General features: G+C 40.3%; 1 protein-coding gene across 3 annotated transcripts in view; it reads right to left on the bottom strand.

The window, feature by feature from the left end:
• The window catches only part of mdh1b (malate dehydrogenase 1B, NAD (soluble)), a 43949-nt gene that overhangs the window by 22669 nt on the left and 2029 nt on the right, over positions 1 to 19251 (bottom strand). For all 3 annotated transcript variants that reach the window (XR_006312098.1, XM_043693270.1, XM_043693271.1), the window contains exons 2-6: positions 17492 to 17604; positions 14825 to 14959; positions 11251 to 11393; positions 7569 to 8068; positions 1530 to 1671 (exon numbers count right to left, since the gene is read on the bottom strand). Coding sequence is in view for 2 of the 3 variants with exons in the window: in XM_043693270.1 (XP_043549205.1) it covers positions 1530 to 1671; positions 7569 to 8068; positions 11251 to 11393; positions 14825 to 14959; positions 17492 to 17604 (1033 nt within the window). In the remaining variant the exon portion in view is untranslated. The remainder of the gene's footprint in view (positions 1 to 1529; positions 1672 to 7568; positions 8069 to 11250; positions 11394 to 14824; positions 14960 to 17491; positions 17605 to 19251) is intronic.

The following is a 19251-nucleotide window of genomic DNA, read 5'->3' as shown; positions in this document are numbered from 1 at the left end:
CTGCGTGTCGCCCATATCCCTCTATATCTTTCCTATTCATGTACTTATCCAAATATTAAATGTTGTAACTGCACCTGCAGCTACCACTTCCTCTGGCAGTTCATTCCACATATGAACCACCCTCTGTGTGAAAACGTTGCCCCTCAGGTCCCGTTTAAATTTTTTTCCTCTCAGCTTAAAAATATGCCCCTAGTTTTGAACTCCCCCACCCTTTGCTATTCACCTTTTCTACGCCCTTCATGATTTTATAGACCTCTATAAGGTCACCCCTCAACCTCCTACACTCCAGTAAAAAAAATGTCCCAGCCTATCCTTACAACTCAAAGCCTCCAGTCCTGGCAACATCCTGAAATCTCGCATGAAAGAAGCATAGGAACCCTATTCCTTTGTAGACCTATCATCCAATACTGATTGATTTGTACAAATGCAATGAAGTGAATGCAACAGACCTACAGCCTGCTCACTGTCAGTAAAAGAATCAAAGTTAACAGTCTTCAACCCTAAGCTCTACAGAGACTAAAGAGAACAATTCTAGGAGAACAATGAAAATTCCAGATCCCCTGAATTTATGAAGTCAGACACTTGGTGTGAGATGGGGTAGTGGCGAGTCTAATGGAAAGAAATCTTGGTGGGAGATGTTGGAAAGGATGTAAAGATTGAAAGAGTTAATATTGAGGAAAGATATAGAGGGATATGGGCAACACGCAGGCAAGAAAGACAAGTTTAGTTTGGGATACCTGGTTGACGTGGACGAGTTGGACCATCATTTATAATGAGGTCATCTGGCAGAGCAGCTTAGGATCTTTAAGGAATAAGAACTAACAGGTCCTCAAATTATCTGTAACAACGTCTACCATATCAACATGTAACTAGTTCCTAACATGAAATAAACTTCATCTTGTTCAACACAAAAGCCCTTTCTAGTTAGATCAGGACATGATTTTCCTCTATCACATTTGACCAGACAGGCCCAATAGATCCCCACACTTAAAGAGGATGATGGCAACACACCAACATGGTGCATGCAAACATGGCTTAGCTGCAAAAACAACAGGGTAGAGGACAGGAATAATTAAATGAGTAAAGGGATGATGTACAAGGTACAAGGAGATGAATTTGGGACTTGTAAAGAACAAAACATGGGTTCGTTCAAATTGCAAATGAGGAAAAAAAGAGGGAATATGGAAAATTATTTGGAACAGAAGGCTTCTTTGAATTGATAATAATTTGGTCAATTCCTAGATTAACCTGCTGGCTCTGTTACAAAGTGCATCCCCACCACAGACAATACCTTCTCCAATTCAATGGCTCTCAGAAATATCCTTCATTATAAGTACATATCTGCCAAGGAATGGTGACTATCGTTGATATGATTACATTATTATTTTCAGAAACATTTTGTTTTGAATTACATAATCCTAACAATACAAAACTGAGCAACAAAAATACTGTAACAGCCAGAGCAGCAGAAAAGGCTTAACTGCAGCATGATGCTCAGACTAGCTCTCCACTAAAAGCCTTCCCCGTACTTATTACGCAGCATCTCCAACACAGGACGTGAGAACTCAGGTGGACCCCAGATGGCACTTTCATATTGATGAACCCGTGCTTTATGCAGATCAATATACGTACTTCTGCCAATATTTCCCCACACAATCACATCTTTCACATCTGCAGAGAGAATGAAGAAAAGGCACATCACTTACATAAACATGAACAAGCCATTTGCCGATAAGTACACTTGAAAACAATTTTACTAATACAATGTTGAAATTCAAAATCAACCTAAAGAACAGTCTCACCTTTGTGCAGATTTGAAATGCATAAAAGACAAGTAACTCACTTACATTTTATTTCCACTCAGCCTATATTAACTCAAACATTGCAGAAACTACAGTTCATCAGTATCTCTGTTTTAATGAGTCGCTATCATGTGTAGCCGTATGGGGCATTACTAATGAGCAACATTTGAGGCTCCTTGTCACCAGGAAGCATTCCCTGATCTCAGCAAATGGGTCAAAATATTAAACTTGCAATGTTGCTGTGAGAGTTGCAGGGTTTTCTGTGCTTTGGTGGGTGTGAATCTCTATCTAAAAGTTCTATAGTGAGCAGGTGGCATCAGTTTTGATTCATTTTCCCCCAGAGCAGGGGCACCTGGAAAAGATGATGCAGATCTGTCCACAACAGACTGGGAGAATGGGGGCATGCTAAAGGAACAGGCAGGCATACTGCATACTTCAACTGGTTTGCTCCTGTTAGTGAATGGGTTGGGGCAAATCAGTCCTTGTAAGATAAATTAATGCTCTTGCCAATTTGCATATATTTGAACTATGGTTGGTCACAACTAGATATTTTCTAATCAGGCTGGTCAGAGATGTTATTTCACCTAAAACATAGACAGGATTTTAACCTGGGTCTCCTATTCTATGATTCCTGGCTCAGGGGTAGGGATACACTGTGCCACAAGAGTTGGGCTAATAACAACTGGAGTCATTGTCAACCGTGATTCAGTTGACTGCATATAAGACACCTGAGCACCAATTCTAGTCAGACACTTGCCACAATTGGAGTACTCATGTCAAAGGATTTTCTTTTGGGAGCAACGTTAAATCACAGCCTTGACTACCTTCTCAGATGGACATAAAAGAATCCTAAGCACTCTTTACAGAAGAGATGGGGATTTCTCCTCACTAGCCTGACTAATATTTATCCCAAATGGGATTTATCTCATTGCTGTTGAGAGAGCCTGCAGTGTGTAAGTTAACTACTATGGCTTCTACATTATAACTGTTTAATAATTTACTATACTTTATTGGTTCTTCATCAAATGATTTTGGATGCCATGAAAGGTGCTATATAACAGCACTTCTTTCATCCAATTTAAGACTTAATCACCACAGAGACAAAAGCACTGGCAGCCATTTCCAAAGATCAGACCCATGAAAATCCAACATGAAAAATCTTAAGTAAGAAGTAAATTAGAAACAGAACTGATATGCACTCATGGGCCACAGATGACTCATGGGCTGAAGTGTGAATATTCCTGTTCTAGTAGATTCTGTGCTGATGCATTACAGCCAAAAATGGCACTTCTCCCAACAGCCACTGCTGCAAGCAAAACAAACCCCAAATTTAATAAAACTATCATATACAATCAGAATCCAAATAAAAAGATCAGGGATGAGCTTAGACTGTTATCTAATCTGGTGGTTATAAATATCTTGAACTTACTTCTCACGTCATCCAAACTCTTTATTAAATTGATTCCTCCCAACTCACTCTAAGGTTACATCATTTTATGTATAAACCATATGAATCCTCTGATTGGTTTCCTAAATGTGGCTCACTGTCAAATCTCATTGCTCTATACATTATCAGAACCCCTTAATTAGATTTCAGCCTGTTACTAATTCCAAGATGTCAGTTATTAGATACATAAGTCATTTAAATTGCTTGATTGATTCCAGTCTGTAACTCCCTCTCAGATATCTATTACTCTGTACATAAACCATCAAAACTCTTAATCAGATTCCAATTTATAACATTTTCCTAGACAGGCAACTGGCACTTATTCAATCATAAACAGTGAACTGGTTAAAATATTACTTATAATTTGTATTGTTTTGAGTTACATATGCACTGGTTCCTACTGTTCCAGCTGTAATTTGTTTAGATTAGATTACTTACATTAGATTAGATTACTTACAGTGTGGAAACAGGCCCTTCGGCCCAACAAGTCCACACCGCCCCGCCGAAGCGCAACCCACCCATACCCCTACATTTACCCCTTACCTAACACTACGGGCAATTTAGCATGGCCAATTCACCTGACCTGCACATCTTTGGACTGTGGGAGGAAACCGGAGCACCCGGAGGAAACCCATGCAGACACGGGGAGAACGTGCAAACTCCACACAGTCAGTCGCTTGAGGCGGGAATTGAACCCGGGTCTCTGGCGCTGTGAGGCAGCAGTGCTAACCACTGTGCCACTGTGCCGCCCACTACATACACTCTTGTTCAGAAGTAAACAATGCAATGGTCTGAATCTTAATTACCCTCTGCATCCTGTTTGAGCATCATTGCAAAATATAATGGCACATTCTTTCTGCCCTAACCCCAATACATCTTTTGTCAAAAATTAACTTTAAAGATGTGGCAGTCAGATCAAAGCATGCTTGAGCATTCAATTAGTGTCATTTGCACCATTAAAATCAGGAAGTCAGAAGTAAGAGTGATGTTGGATACAGATTGCTTACACAAAGAACTATGGAACTATGCACAATAACAGTTAAATATATCATATAGGGGATAATACAAGGCATGAAGTATGTGAGAACTTGTACTGTTCTGAACAAGGGTTACTAGACCCAAAACGTTAACTCTGCTCTCTCTCCACACATGCTGCCAGATTTGATAAGTCTTTCCTGCATTTTCTGATTGTGTTTCTGATTTTCAGCATTTGCAGTCCCTTTTGTTTTGGTTACAGAACTTGGTGGGTGATACTTTGAGGATAGTGAAGAACTTTGATTGTATTTTATACAGGGTAATAAAAGACGAAGCAAAGACTACTTAGAGAATTTGACTGCCGCATCCCCCATACCTCCACGACAACAGGATGTTTCAAACAGTCATTCCCCACCACCAATATACCCCTCTGGATTGTTGAGCAACATCTCCTCTGACTCTGCTCATTTCCTTCATTAAAAGATGTTGTTACGAGAATCCTATTGCCCTTAGCCATGCATGTCTTTTTCTGGCATACCTGCAGCTTTTTTTTTCCCCCCATAACAAATTTTCCAGTGCATTGCATGTAATTGTGATGCAGCAGTGAATGTTGTTATGGCAGATAGGTTATGATGCTCTAGAAAGAGTAAAAACAGCTCTGGAGATTTTTTTAAGGCAACATAAAAAGTTGTCAGTCTGTCCTAAGGGATGCATAAATTATGGGGTTAAAAATCACACAACACCAGGTTATAGTCCAACGTGTTTAGTTAGAAGCACTGGCTTTCAGAGCACTGCTCCTTCATCAGGTGGTTGTGGAGGACACAATTGTAAGACACAGAATTTATAACAAAAGTTTACAGTGTGATGTAACTGAAATTATACATTGAAAAATACCTTGATTGTTTGTTAAGTCTCTCATCTGTTAGAATGACCATGTTAGTTTCACTTCTTTCATATATAAATCACAAAACTTTTTTAAAAGTTACATTCTCAGATTAACTTTAACAATTGGTGTCAGCCCAGATAATGTGTTGAAGGTGTTCGCCCCCTGTGTGCTGTTGTCTGTGTCATAATGTTTAGACTGATTCTAATCTAAAAAATGAGTTAACAGAGTGTTATATGGATTCATGCAGTTTTTGAGCAAAGTACATTGTAACTCTGCGAGTAGAAATTCACCCCAAAAATATATATGTGTATGTGTGAATGTGGGTTTGGTTGGTGTGTGTGTGTATGAGTGCGCATGCGGGCTGGGGTGTTGTGGGTGTCTGAGAGAGACGGTGTCTATGTGTGTGTCTGTGAGTGCAAAGGGGTCTAAATCTGTGAGAGGGTGCATTTGCGAGTGTGGGAGTGTGTGTGAGTGTCTGTGTGCACGTCTGTGTACAGGAATGTGTGTGTGTATGTGTGTAGGAGTGTCTGTGTGTGTGTGTATAATGCAATGGGGTCACCTGTAATGTGACATGAACCCAAGGTCCCAGTTGAGGCCCTCCCTATGTGTACGGAACTTAGCTATCAACCTCTGCTCGGCCACTTTTCGCTGCTGCCTGTCCCGAAGTCTGCCTTGGAGGTTGGTCACCTGAAGGTCCGAGGTTGAAAGTCCTGGACCGCTGAAGTGTTCTCCAACTGGGAGGGAACACTCCTGTCTATTGATTGTTGTACGGTGCCCGTTCATCCGTTGCCATAGCCTCTGCTTGGTTTCACCAATGTACCATGCCTCAGGGCATTCTTGCCTGCAGCGTATGAGATAGACAACGTTGGCTGAGTCGCATGAGTACTTGCCATGTACATGGTGGGAGGTGTCCCCACGTGTAATGGTGGTATCCGCGTCCACACTGTGACATGTCTTACAGTGCCTACCATGACAGGGATGTATGGAGTTGTCCTGAGAGCCAGGCAGTTTGCTACGAACAATGACCTGTTTGAGGTTTGGCGGTTGTTTAAAGGCGAGCAGTGGAGGCGTGGTGAAGGTCTTGGTGAGGTGCTCATCCTCATTGATAATGTGTTGCAGGCTGCGAAGAACATGGCATAGTTTTTCAGCTCCTGAGAAGTACTGGACAACAAAAGATTGCCGCACGTGTCTGCCTCCTGAGGAGATCATTACGGTTCCTTGCTGTGGCACATCGGAACTGGCAAACAACTTCAACACATTATCTGAGCTGACACCAATTGTTACAGTTAACCTGAGAATGTAACTTTTAAAAACATTTTGTGATTTACATATGAAAGAAGTTAAACATGGTAATTCTAACAGATGAGAGACTTAACAAACAATCAAGGTATTTTTCAATGTATAATTTCAGTTACATCACACTGTAAGCTTTTGTTATAAATTCTGTGTCTTACAATTGTATCCTCCACATCCACCTGATGAAGGAGCAGTGCTCTGAAAGCTTGTGCTTCCAATTAAACATGTCCTGTTGGACAATGGCCTGGCATTGTGTGATTTTTAACTTTGTACACCCCAGTCCAACACCAGTATCTCCAAATCATAAATTATGGAGATCGAGAGTAATACATGTTTTATATACAGGATAATAGGGTTTTCCAGCACCACTCTAATCTAGAGCTGAAAATGTGTTCCTGAAGAAGGGCTCATGCCTGAAACGTCGATTCTCCTGCTCCTTGGATGCCGCCTGACCTGCTGCGCTTTTCCAGCAACACATTTTCAGCTCTGATCTCCAGCATCTGCAGTCCTCACTTTCTCCACTCTAATCTAGACTCTGGTTTCCAGGATCTGCAGTCCTCATTTTTACACATCTGTAATGGCTACCAAGCCATGGTGGGGAAAGGGTTTGGCAGCAAATGATGGGGCAGATTGCTTTCAGTGAACCATGTCTGATGCTGGCAGACAATGAGAACATGTAAATGAAATGCAACCACCTATTGCATTAATTGAAAGACTTCAACTGGCAGCAAGGCAATGAGGGTATCCTTGGGTCTCATGGTCTTGATTTACTGCGGTAGAATCAAAACCCCAACCGATGCACTCCTGCCTCTAGATTTGTTTTGGGAGGACATTAAATTCCACCCATAATGGGGATTTACTAGCACTTTGATGGACAGTCTGTTATATTGTAAACAATCATATATACAACAGTAATGCTCCAAAATCTGTTACACAGAGGTAGAATATTTGAAAAATGTGACTGATGCCCTAATTGTTCACATGTGCAGAAGTCATGGATGAGCTATTTCAATTCCATAAGTTAATACAGTGGGACTCCAACTCTTTATTTGACTAATTGAGGAATATGTTGCCAGCCATAGTTAAAACTCTATGGAGCTATGCATCTGTAAGAGGAGGCAGAGAGATTTAAAAGAGATGACAAAGTCTAAAATATACTCACCAAGTGGACTCACATTCAACTTCCTGGCTAGCAGTGCTTTAACTTCTCCTTCCAACTGAGTTGACACTGCTACAAAGTTACAGTGATCAATAGCGTACGCACTATCCATAAGGAGGTATGTTTTCAAATTCAAGATATAATTACCAGCCACAATCACACGGACATTGGGTTTTGCAAAGGTGTCAATCTTAATTGCAATTTCTTGGTAGACACCGCCCATTTCTCTGTAACAGTCTTCAATTGATTGACCCTTCTCTGGCATAAGATCGTCAAGAAGAATGATGACCTCGGCATCCATGAAAGCCTTTCTCAGGCTATTTTGCACCGTTACTTTGTGAACTAGAGGCCAGGCCATGTCTTCAATCTCCATTTGTAAGCCTTGTAAAATGGTCAGAGACCCATCAATGTGCAGCAGATGTATGCTGACCTCTTTGCTGTGACCAAACACCTCTCCATTTAGCAAGGTAGGGATCAGATTAGTACACGCTGGACACAATGCTCTAAAATATAAAGCAAATCATGTAAGTGAACTAGTAAATGATCTTTCATTGTCCACTGATTATTTCCATCAGTGATTTTATAGATCTTAAAATAGAAGAGCTGCATGATTACATTTACAAGTAAGTACTATGGATGGAAGGAGCTCTTGGAGAGCAGAGAATAGCATTCTTGTCTCCAAGACTTTTTCCTCATTCCTGAAAAAGGGCTTATGCCCGAAACGTCGATTCTCCTGTTCCTTGGATGCTGCCTGACCTGCTGCACTTTTCCAGCAACATATTTTCAGCTTTGTCTCTAAGATGGTTCAGGTTCAAGTCCCACTTCAGGATTTGATGGTCAAGGAAGGTATTTTCACAACTTTGCCCAACGTGTACAATACCAGCAAATCCTTTCAATACACCAAACACTTATGTCGGCAGTAACTGTACAAGGCTTGATACACGTTAGTGGTCCAGTGGGCACAGGAGAGACTAAGGACTATGAAAGGACTCAACTGTGTAAAATCTATGCAATGAGTAGTCTATGCCCAACACTTTCCATAGCCATGTGTCACATATTATTTAAACAAAGTATTGAGAACTATTGCTACTTTTGCTGGAAAAGTACTTGTTCTGCATGTAATAAACTGACTGAAGCTTCTGGAAACCAGGTTTTGTGGTCAGCTTCTTTAGCAATGGCTAAGTCTCCTTTATTTGTGTGGTATTGAGCTGCCTATATTATGTAGGGTAGAGTTTTGACCCCTAGATTAACTAATCTCTGTAGGAAGCAACCGAAGGAACAATGCAAATGCCATCAATGTTCCCAGACTGGGAAGGAGAGCTTGGTGAAAGGTTTGGGGATTAGGTGAGGGGAGTTCAGCCAGGGTCATTGCTCTTGATCACTTGACAATAACTTCTTCAAACATAGGAAGCCATTCTTCTTCGACAGCCTGTTCCACAATTTAATTACACAATGACTGAAACCTGAATCCCATTTAGCTGTCTCGGTTGCTTAACCCTTACCTATCAAAATCTATCATTCTCAGCTTTGAAATTTTCAACTGACGTCCAGCTTTTTTGGGGGGGAAAGAGTTTCAAATTTCACTATATGATGAAATGATACTTGGCACAATCCCTGCATGGGCGAGCTCTAATTTTAAGGTTTGTTTACATGCAAATCAGGAACAGGAATAAGCCATTCAGCCCCTCAAGCTTGCTCTGCCATTCAATAAGACCATGGCTGATCTAATTATAACCTCAAATCTACATTTCACCCAATCCCTGATAACCTTTTTAAACCCCTTACGTATTAAGAATTTATCTATCTCTGTCTTTAAAACTCTTCTTCCACATCATTTCAGGGTGAGAGTTCCAAAACTCACGTTGTTCTAAGAGAAAATAATTTTACCTAATCCTTGTTACAAATGGGTGACTGCTAATTTTTAAACAGTGACCCATAGATTCTCCCATAAGGGGAAAGATCCTTTCCACATCTACCTTGCCAAGACCCTTCAGGAGTTTATAAGTTTCAATCAAGTCATCTCTCACTGTTCTAACTTCAAGTGGATACAAGCCTAACCTGTCTAAATTTTCCTCATAAAACAACCTGCCCATTCCAGGTATTAGTCCACTAAACCTTCCCTGAACTGCCCTCAGCATATTTACATTCTTCTTGAAATAAGTTGACCAATGCTGAACTCAGATGCGGTCTCACCAATGCTTGGTACAACTGAAGAATAATCCCCCTACTTGATTCCCCCTCGTGATAAATAATAACATTGTACTTGCTGGTCCAATTTGCCAAAACATTTTATGGACTCTTGTTCTGGATTATCCTGCCCGATGAAATAACTTTGTCTGCTTGTCCTAGCAAGTCCTTGACTTTAATCAGCCATTTTCTTCTATACCTGAGCGAACATAAGGTTAGGCGCACCCACACTAACTATGTGGTCAGACACATGACAATAGGCTCTTGGGCAACACATTGGATAGGCGAACAAGCAGTCATCCATGAATCATCTGCTATGTAAGAAGCTAGAAGAGATAGCAGCTATGGGAGTATTTTGATGGATTTTAAAATCTAATCTTGAAAACAAGATACAAGCCCAAACATAGCATCACAATATCAACATCATTCCAATCCTATCACCAAATGGTCATTCTAAAATGGACCCCCCTTTTGTAATATAGGTTTTGCAGTTCCAGACAGTGAAGTTTCTCATAAACAACAATGACCTACAAACTCCAGAATATCATTAATGCTGCTTTAAATCTAGTGGCCAGAAGATTACTGAAGGATTACATTAGGAATTGGAGAAAGTAATACAGGAGCAAAGTTTGAAAGTTCAGATTAAAATAAAAAATTATCAGTGTCTTTCCCAACTGACCACTTTCTGTTTACATTCAGTGCCTATATTATTCTTTAGCATTTGCAAAACATCACAAGTTGTGGTGTAAAATTCCAAGCAGTGGAATGTGGTGAAACGGTTAAAAATTATGTCCCAATACATGTGTGAATCTAACCGGAATGGAGGTGTTGCTTAGTCCCGTGTGAATCTTCTTATCTGTATGTAACCAGAATGGAATGTGTTTTTTAGCCTTGCTCTGCTGTTCACATGAATGTTTATATCTGGAAAAGAATAAAAAGCTGGAAAAGTCTCCAGTTCGGTGAGTCTGCTCCGGGGTTACGTTTAACCGCCGAGCGTGGGTTGTTGGCAACCGCTCTACAAGAACTGACGGCTCCCAGTTTTTGTAACATGTAGAGTGAGCATAAACCAGACCCGTTGTGCGACACTGCGGGGAATAAAATGCCCATATTCTAGCAGTCTCGCCTCTTGGTCGTTTGTTCTGTGTCAGACTACTCTCCTACGAACCTGACCTTGAGAATTTTTTAAAACACAAGTGTGAGGAAAATACTGCTGCAATGAGTCTACCATGCATTTGCTAATTTTCTTCTGACAAATTAAGAATTTGTTTAATAAACAGGGCTTGAAATTGGCTGAGACGTATCAGTTCTTGAATAAATAATATTGATACAAATTATGGTGATTAGAAGTTTGGGCTCACTCAAAAACTAAAGTGCACATAGAGAAGCCAACACTCGTAAACATAAAAAGTGTTCAATGATCAATTAGGAGAGAGATGTGTTGAAGAAGATTACAGAAATAGATTACTAGTGATGACCAAGAGAGAAAATAAATACATACCCGCTAATCCAGATTGCCATTGCTTTTTTCTGAATCCTGTGAATTGCTTCTTCTTCCTGCTCTTTTTCATTAGTCTTCATGTTCTCCTTTGCAATCTTGAGCATGAGTGTAGTCATCATATCAGAAGTAAAGCCATAATAACCCTAAAGTTAAAACAAGCACACAAGTAAAACAATTGCCTTACACAAGTTTCTCTGTAGGAATAATATGTTTGCCTATTTTTCACCCTGCTTGTCAAATCACAAAATGTATTTCTTACTGATAGTTTTGTCCTGCAAACTGAATTCCTGGGGTCTAATGCCATTACTGCTTCAGAATAAAATGCATCCAGCTTGTCTCAATGGGGTATAGTTCAAATTCCATTCCAAATCTTTCATGACAAAATCTCAGCTAACACACACATTGCAGTAGTGAGGGAAAAGTGCATTGACAAGAGATGCCACACTTTGGATAAAATTTTAAACCGAGCCCCCATTTTCCTCTCAAATCAAAGGACCTTGAGACACGCATGAGAATGACTCAGCGCTTTGACCAATCTTTGTCCCTCAATCAACATTACTAAAAGGTTTACCTGCACTTCACTGAATCTAGTCTACTGCATTTGCTGCTCACAATGAGGTGTCCTGTACACTGGGCAGATGACACTCAGACTGAGTGACCACTTTGCGGAAAATCTAAGTTCCATCCGTAAAAAATGACCCCAAGTTTCCAACTGCCTGCCACTTCAACAAACCACCATGGTCCCATGCCAATATTTCTGTCTCAGGCCTGCTGCAATGTTCAAGCAAGCCTCAGAGAAAGCTGGAAGAGCATCACCTCATCTTCCTATTGGGAAGCAGCCTTCAATATCGAGTTCAATAATTTTAGAATCTGAACATCTCCTTCCATATCTTTTACCCACCCGATACTCCAGGCTCTGTCATGGCAGAGGTTGCTTTCAGTACAGCCAACCCATTTTCGTAGTTCCCATTATCATCTGTCTAGCGTTTCTTCCTTCCTGGCTTACTATCAACCATCTCTTTGACTGCCCATTTTTTCTCTCTCTCTGGACTCTGTCTCCAACTATTCTCTAATCCCTTTGGACTGTCCCAACTCTCCTCCTCCCCCCAACATAAACATGTCTATCCTAAATGCTATCAGTTCTGAAGGTGGCTCACTGGACTCAAAACGCTAACTATGTTTTCTCTCCTCTGATGCTGCCACCTGCTGAACTTCTCCAGAAAGTTTTGTTTTTGTCACTAAAAGTTTATCTGGTCATTATCACATCACCACAGCATGTCATGGTGGCTTAGAGGTTAGCATTGCTATCTCACAGCACCAGGGACTGGGTTCAATCCTGCCCTTGGGCAACTGTCTGAGTGGAGTTTGCACATTCTGCCTGTTTCCTTCCCTAGTGTAAAGATGTGTAGGTCAGCTAGACTGGCCATGCTAAATTACCCTTTGGTGTACAAGATAGGTGGGTTAGGCATGGTAAATGCAGGGGATGGGTTGGCTGCTCTTTAGAGGGTTGGTGTGGAGTCAATGGCCTGCTTCCATGCTGCAGGGATTCTATCACTGTTTGTGGGTCTGTGCCTATTAACTTTTATATTTATCACATTAAAGAAGACATTGCTGTTCAAAAGTAACATTGTAAAGTTACTTGGATGCTCTCATGATATGAGAGACACTATATAAGCGAAAGTCTTTCTATAAATCTTTTCTGGCCTACCAAGGAATGTCATGAGAAAACATTAAGCAATCCATTACTGGAGATTGTACACTAGGGCATTAAGAACTCCTTGGTTAGAAACGCAAGAACAGGAGTAGGTATCATTCAGCCTCTCAATCTTGTTCTGCCATTCAGTGAGATCATGGTTGGTTAAAATTGATTAGTTGATGTGTCTTTAATCCTACACAGCAAGTCAGATACGTTTATAAAGATGTACTAGTAACCAAAAATGAAAAAAGAATAATCAAGATGTAATTTTAAAATTATTAACTATGCCAGTTTCTTTGAAGAAGTAGCAGGAAGAGTGAACAAGGGTAATATAGTGGATATATGTGGACTTTCTCTAGACCCTACATGGTAGACTCATGATTAAAGTTAAAGCCTGTGGAATCAGAGCTGAGTAGCAGAATGGTTAACAATCACACTAAAAGAACAGTAAGCAGAGAAAGTGGCTATTCAGACTGGCAGAAGGTGGGAAACGGTGTTCCATAAGATCATTGCTGGGACTACTGATGTTCATTCTTTACTTCAATAATTTAAATTTGCGAAGGTGAAGTACCCCCAATATCAAAATTTGTAGATTATTCCAAAGTTGTGGATAAAGTTGACTGCAACCAGGTTGACTGCAACAAAATACAACAGAAATGTTAACAAATTTGTATAACGGGTGTGGGAATGGCCAACAAGTTCCAAATAGAATTGAGTTACAAATCACCAAAAGTAGTAACACAGGATAGTAAGTTGATTTTTTAAAAATGCACAGACATTTTAGAATATAACTTGAAAGCAGAGGAAGTTATGTAGATTTTATAGAGAACCTTCACATACCACATTTAGAATAGAATAATAGTTCAATACACTGCACTGGAGAAAGTGCAAAAAGGACTTACAGAGATGTAGCTGGAACTGACAGGCCATAACAACTAGGAAATACTGAATTTGGTATGTTCCCAGATGACCATTCAAGGTACATTGGGATATCTGCCTCCTCTACCTACATGTGTTACTGGGTTAGGGTTAGTTCAGTGAATTTGCTGCCACCAATCCTCATTTACCTTTCCCGAGTCTTGGACCTATCTAGTGATTAGAGGATACACCACTATTGAGTATCTACTGTGGAGGCATTGTTCTCATATAGGAAGATTTACTGTATGATAGCAATAAGTACAAACACATTTGGCCAGCATATTTTCTAAGACCTTGGTGAGCAGGCACAGATAACCCTGCTTTATTCAAAAGCTGGAGTAGATTGCTTTGTCTCCACTTACAGACTGTGTGACATTAATGTGAACATTAATCTCCTCAGAATTTATCTAAAATTATATCAACCTTATACAACACTGAACAGCTGGTGGCTCTTTCCTCCAAAAAAGCAAGAGACTGAGAGGTGACTTGGGAATAGAGATCTTTAACTAGTGAAGGAGTCTGAAAGGAGAGCATTAAAGAGTGGGCATTTCCAATTGTTGGGGTATCCAGAATGACAGGCACTAATTGTAAGGCAATCACTATTGTACCAAATAAAAAATCCAGCAGAAACATCTTTCCTCAACGTGGTGAGAAGTGGAATTTGTTGCTACATGGACCGGTTGAAGAGTACAGCGTAGATGTACTTAAGTGAAAGCTGGTTAAGTAAATGGGAGAGAAAGGAATAGAAGGATATGTTGATCAAGTTACATGAACTAAGATGGGAGGAAGCTTATGTGGAGAATAAACACTAGCATGTACCAGTGAGAGACTTTAATGGGCACATTTTCTCTGATTTCATAATACAACTTATACGATGATATTAATGTATTCTTATGTTCCATGTTCAACTTCCAAATGGAACTTCGGGAATCAGAATATGGGGTGTTTTATAAATTCTACCTGTGCATACTCCATAAAGTCATTGAATCCGCCCAACAGTAATCCCTTTCCTCCACGGTCCACAAGTTCTCGCCATATTATCGGGGATTTTTGATGCACCCAGCCATTTTTTTTACATAATGCTTGAAGCCATGACTAGAGAGAGTCAGAGAGAGAGAAGCATGAAGACACGGAAGTTATCTGCTTTCTTGATTCACAAAGTCAAACACAAATATTTGTAGTTAAGACAATGCAAACTATTAAAAAGATTCTTCTTTGAGTTCTTGCCTGAAAACAGGTCCAGCCTACAGTACCCTGACCTCAACTAAGGATAGGGGCCTTCAGCTCATGTCCTCTGCTAGGCACTGACCCTTCACATAATTGCAACCTCCCTATATTATTGTGAAGGCTATTTCAATTAGTAATATAGGAATTTAGCAATGTTAGGTATTTCAACTGAGACAATATAATCTTTACAGAACCTAACCATAGCTTTTATTTTGGAATTGTATGGAAAATCTGATTCACTTAAAATTGCTCGACCTAAAATTGCAGTTTTCAAGGAATCCAACATAATTTTCATTGAGGACCTATTGCATAAAGTAATATCAAAAAGCATCAATACTTGTTAGCTTGTTAGCTTTCTGAATTAATTTCTGTAACAACTTATGGACAGATCTGTTGACTGGATTCAATTAAGAAGCAATTTATAATCAATTAACACTAAACAACTGCTACCTATGTGCTACATGGTGGAAGAACTCTTGGGTTGACTCATAATTTGATGGTGGGCAAAGCCAATCTGGTGTGTGTAATAGCACTTCTGGGTACAGACAAAAAGGAAAAAAAAAGTGAAAAAAAGAACTTGTGGATTTGAGAGACGGTGCTGAGGAAGCTTCAGTGAACTGCTTTCTTCATTCCTATTGATACCTCCTCCAAATGGCACAGTACAGCTACAACAGCTATGATTCTATTAAGTCATAGTGCAATGCAAACCAAGACTTATCATTGAGGGGTTAATACAACCAGGCAAGGTGAGGATTCCGCCACTAAAATGAAAAATGGAAAGCTGGTTGTTCTTGGCTGCCTAGACAAGTCACTGAACACTTTGTTGTCTTCTTTCAGTTTTCCAATATGCTCAAAAGCCACATTGTATATATGGTCAAGTTAGTTCTTATCCTGTGCTTGAAAATCGTCTTGTGATTAGAATAACTTAATGGCTAAAATATTAATAAATATCGTGATACCAACAACAAAGTTCAGAATAACTCAAAGTACTTTGGATCCTTGTGAATTATTAACATTGACAATTTTCCCTGACAATCGCCACCTTCATATACTTCTGCTCAGTGAGACATAAGTGGGATATTTAAGTGTCCAAGATTCTTTCTCAAGGACAATGCCATATATGCTATTTCTGCTCATAGATAGTTGTACTTCTCTAGTGGTTAATTCTTCTTTACCCCAAGTCATTGGCATGTGCTGGTTGGTGAGATAGTGTTGATACTATGTACACTTTCAAAAAGGAGGTGTGCTGGTTTTTCACTGGAACAGAGATCACAGCTTATCTTGGTACACACATATTCTTATAGATACACATTGCTGCCATATAGTATGTTAATGATGTAATGATATAAAGCTTGCAGCAAGCACTTACAAATAAAGTGGATACACCTGCCCAAATAAATGAGTGACACTGCAACTATAACAGATAAGTTTGTTACTATAACAGATCAGAAAAAATATATAGTATCAGAATTTATGGAACGGTATTAAATCTGATCAACCTCAGCCTCTTGAATATCAATTTCTACATGCTGGTAGTTTGTTACAAAACTCAGACAAGTACCCTCTGAAATGATCAATGATGACATTTCTTACCTTAGCTTTCTGAAGAAATTTTATGAAAACTTACGAACAGTTCTTACAGTTAATAGCAATTTAGACCAAAGGTACACAAAGGAGACTTTACAATTTGCAAAGAGAGAAGAGTTTCATCTTATCATTCCATGCTAACTTGGAATGAAAGAGAAAAGATAGAATGCTGAATTATGGCTCCTTCCAAGAAAAATTGCCTTTATATGTTGTTAAATTATTTTAAAGACAGCTGGGCCGCTAAAGCACTACAAATGGCATTCAACTCAAATTTTGCTTATTTGGTCCAGTGCGGACATTATTTTTATTTCAAAAGTATACTTTATTCATGTATATGTGCTGCACAGTAGCACATGAAGAAAACAAATAAACATTGGAGTTTGATTCTATCCAACAAACAAAATCAAAGGTATTTCTTACTTGTGCAGGATTATATTTACATATATTTGAGGTACCAGGAGGAACTAATAACAGAACAGACCCCCAGTTTACTTCGGCAGAAAGACCTCAGACAGTGGTTTTTCCCCACTGTGCCTTGGTGGTAGTTGCTCCAAGCTTTAGTACATCCCATGGGCCTGAATTACTCAGAATTTCAGGATCTTGGATCCACTACAGCCTCATTCTCACCTACTCCTTTTGAGTATATCCATTATGTTCAGTACCAAAACTGGCAGCAAAAAAAAATTACACCAATTGAATGCCATAAACCATGAGATTCAAAGAAACACAAATTTCTTATGTGAAATACAGCTGATTTATTCTTTTTCAGTAATAATGAAACAGCTTTTCTGCATTCCAATCTACAATACTGACCTGCCAATTGTCAGGTGATTGGACAATTTTAAAGACGTGGAAATCTGGCAAGTTTTTCTGAAGATAATCTGCCAATAGTTCTGCCTTGGCATAATAACTGCAGTTTGCTTTACCTGCAAAAACCAAAACATAACAAAGTTTAAACATAACATATTTAAATATAACATTTAAACTGCCGCAAGAACATCACTATAGGATAGACAGAGTCAACTGGTCCAACGCAGCTGTTTATTTTCACAGATCAACCTCCCTACCATCTTCTCTCCACTAACCCTCAAACCCTTCACTCTCCATCATTCCATCAAGTTGTACCTTGAATCCACTTACATCATCTACTTCAAAGGTTTTTTCTATTCCGATTGTATAGCTTTGGAAGGAAAATTATCTGCCACGTTTCCCATAGTGACCACATTTTGAAAGTGGGGCTATTAAGCATTTCATGATATCTTGAGCTTGTGAAAGATGCTAAAAAATATTCAAGTCTTTCTTTCTTTCTTTTTGGCCAGCTTGTAAAAGTGATAATCCTCTCTACTTTTCTTTCCTAAACTTGAAGACAGCGTCACAGTTACTGCAATACAGTTTCACGGGCACTGGAAGGCTGTCACCTCAGGATCATTGCTGAACTATCTGCTATTTTTGAATAATATTACTATTCCCTTATAATCAGACAGTTAGAGATGCAAGCATAGATTCTGATGGAACTCCAAAGCAGTACGGAGACAGTGCTGCACTGATGGAGGTGCTGGCTGGAGGTGTCAGAAGAGACATTAAACCAGTGCCTGCCCTCTCTAGTGGCTAAACAAAGAAACTGCTTCACAGAGCGAGAAACCCAAGTTTGATTCCAGGCTTGGGTGACTGTCAGTGTGAGGTTTGGATGTTCTTCCTTTGTCAGTGTGGGTGCTCTGGTTTTCTCCCACAGTCCAAAAATGTACAGATTAGGTAGATTAGCCATGCTAAATTACCTTGTAATGTCCAGGGATGCGTAGGCTAGATGGATTAGCCACGGGAAATGCAGAGTTAAGGAGATAGGCTGGGGGGGTTGGTCTGGGTGGGATGCTTTTCGGATGGTTGGTGCTGACTCAATGAGCCAAATGGCCTCTATTTGTACTGTAGGGATTCTATGATTTTCCTGTTGTACTGGGCTGGCGCATACCCTACCAATCTTCGCATAAACCAAATCATCCACTGACATTTCCGCCACCTCCAAAAATACCCCTACACCAGAGATATATTTCCCTCCCCACCCCTTTCCGCAAAGACCGTTCCCTCCGTGACTACCTGGTCAGGTCCACGCCCCCCTACAACCCACCCTCCCATCCTGGCACTTTCCCCTGCCACCGCAGGAACTGTAAAACCTGCGCCCACACCTCCTCCCTCACCTCTATCCAAGGCCCCAAAGGAGCTTTCCACATCCATCAAAGTGTTACCTGCACATCCACTAATATCATCTATTGTATCAGTTGCTCCCGATGCGGTCTCCTCTACATTGGGGAGACTGAGCGCCTCCTAGCAGAGCGCTTTAGGGAACATCTCAGAGACACCCGCACCAATCAACCAAACCGCCCCGTGGCCCAAAATTTCAACTCCCCCTCCCACTCTGCCGAGGATATGGAGGTGCTGGGCCTCCTCCACCACCGCTCCCTCACCACCAGACGCCTGGAGGAAGAACGCCTCATCTTCCGCCTCGGAACACTTCAACCCCAGGGCATCAATGTGGATTTCAACAGTTTCCTCATTTCCCCTTCCCCACCTCATCCTAG

Source organism: Chiloscyllium plagiosum, chromosome 7 (assembly GCF_004010195.1).
Source record: "Chiloscyllium plagiosum isolate BGI_BamShark_2017 chromosome 7, ASM401019v2, whole genome shotgun sequence".
NCBI lineage: Eukaryota > Metazoa > Chordata > Chondrichthyes > Orectolobiformes > Hemiscylliidae > Chiloscyllium > Chiloscyllium plagiosum.
The sequence above is the reverse complement of the archived record's forward strand: the minus strand, read 5'-3'. Positions and strand labels throughout refer to the sequence as shown.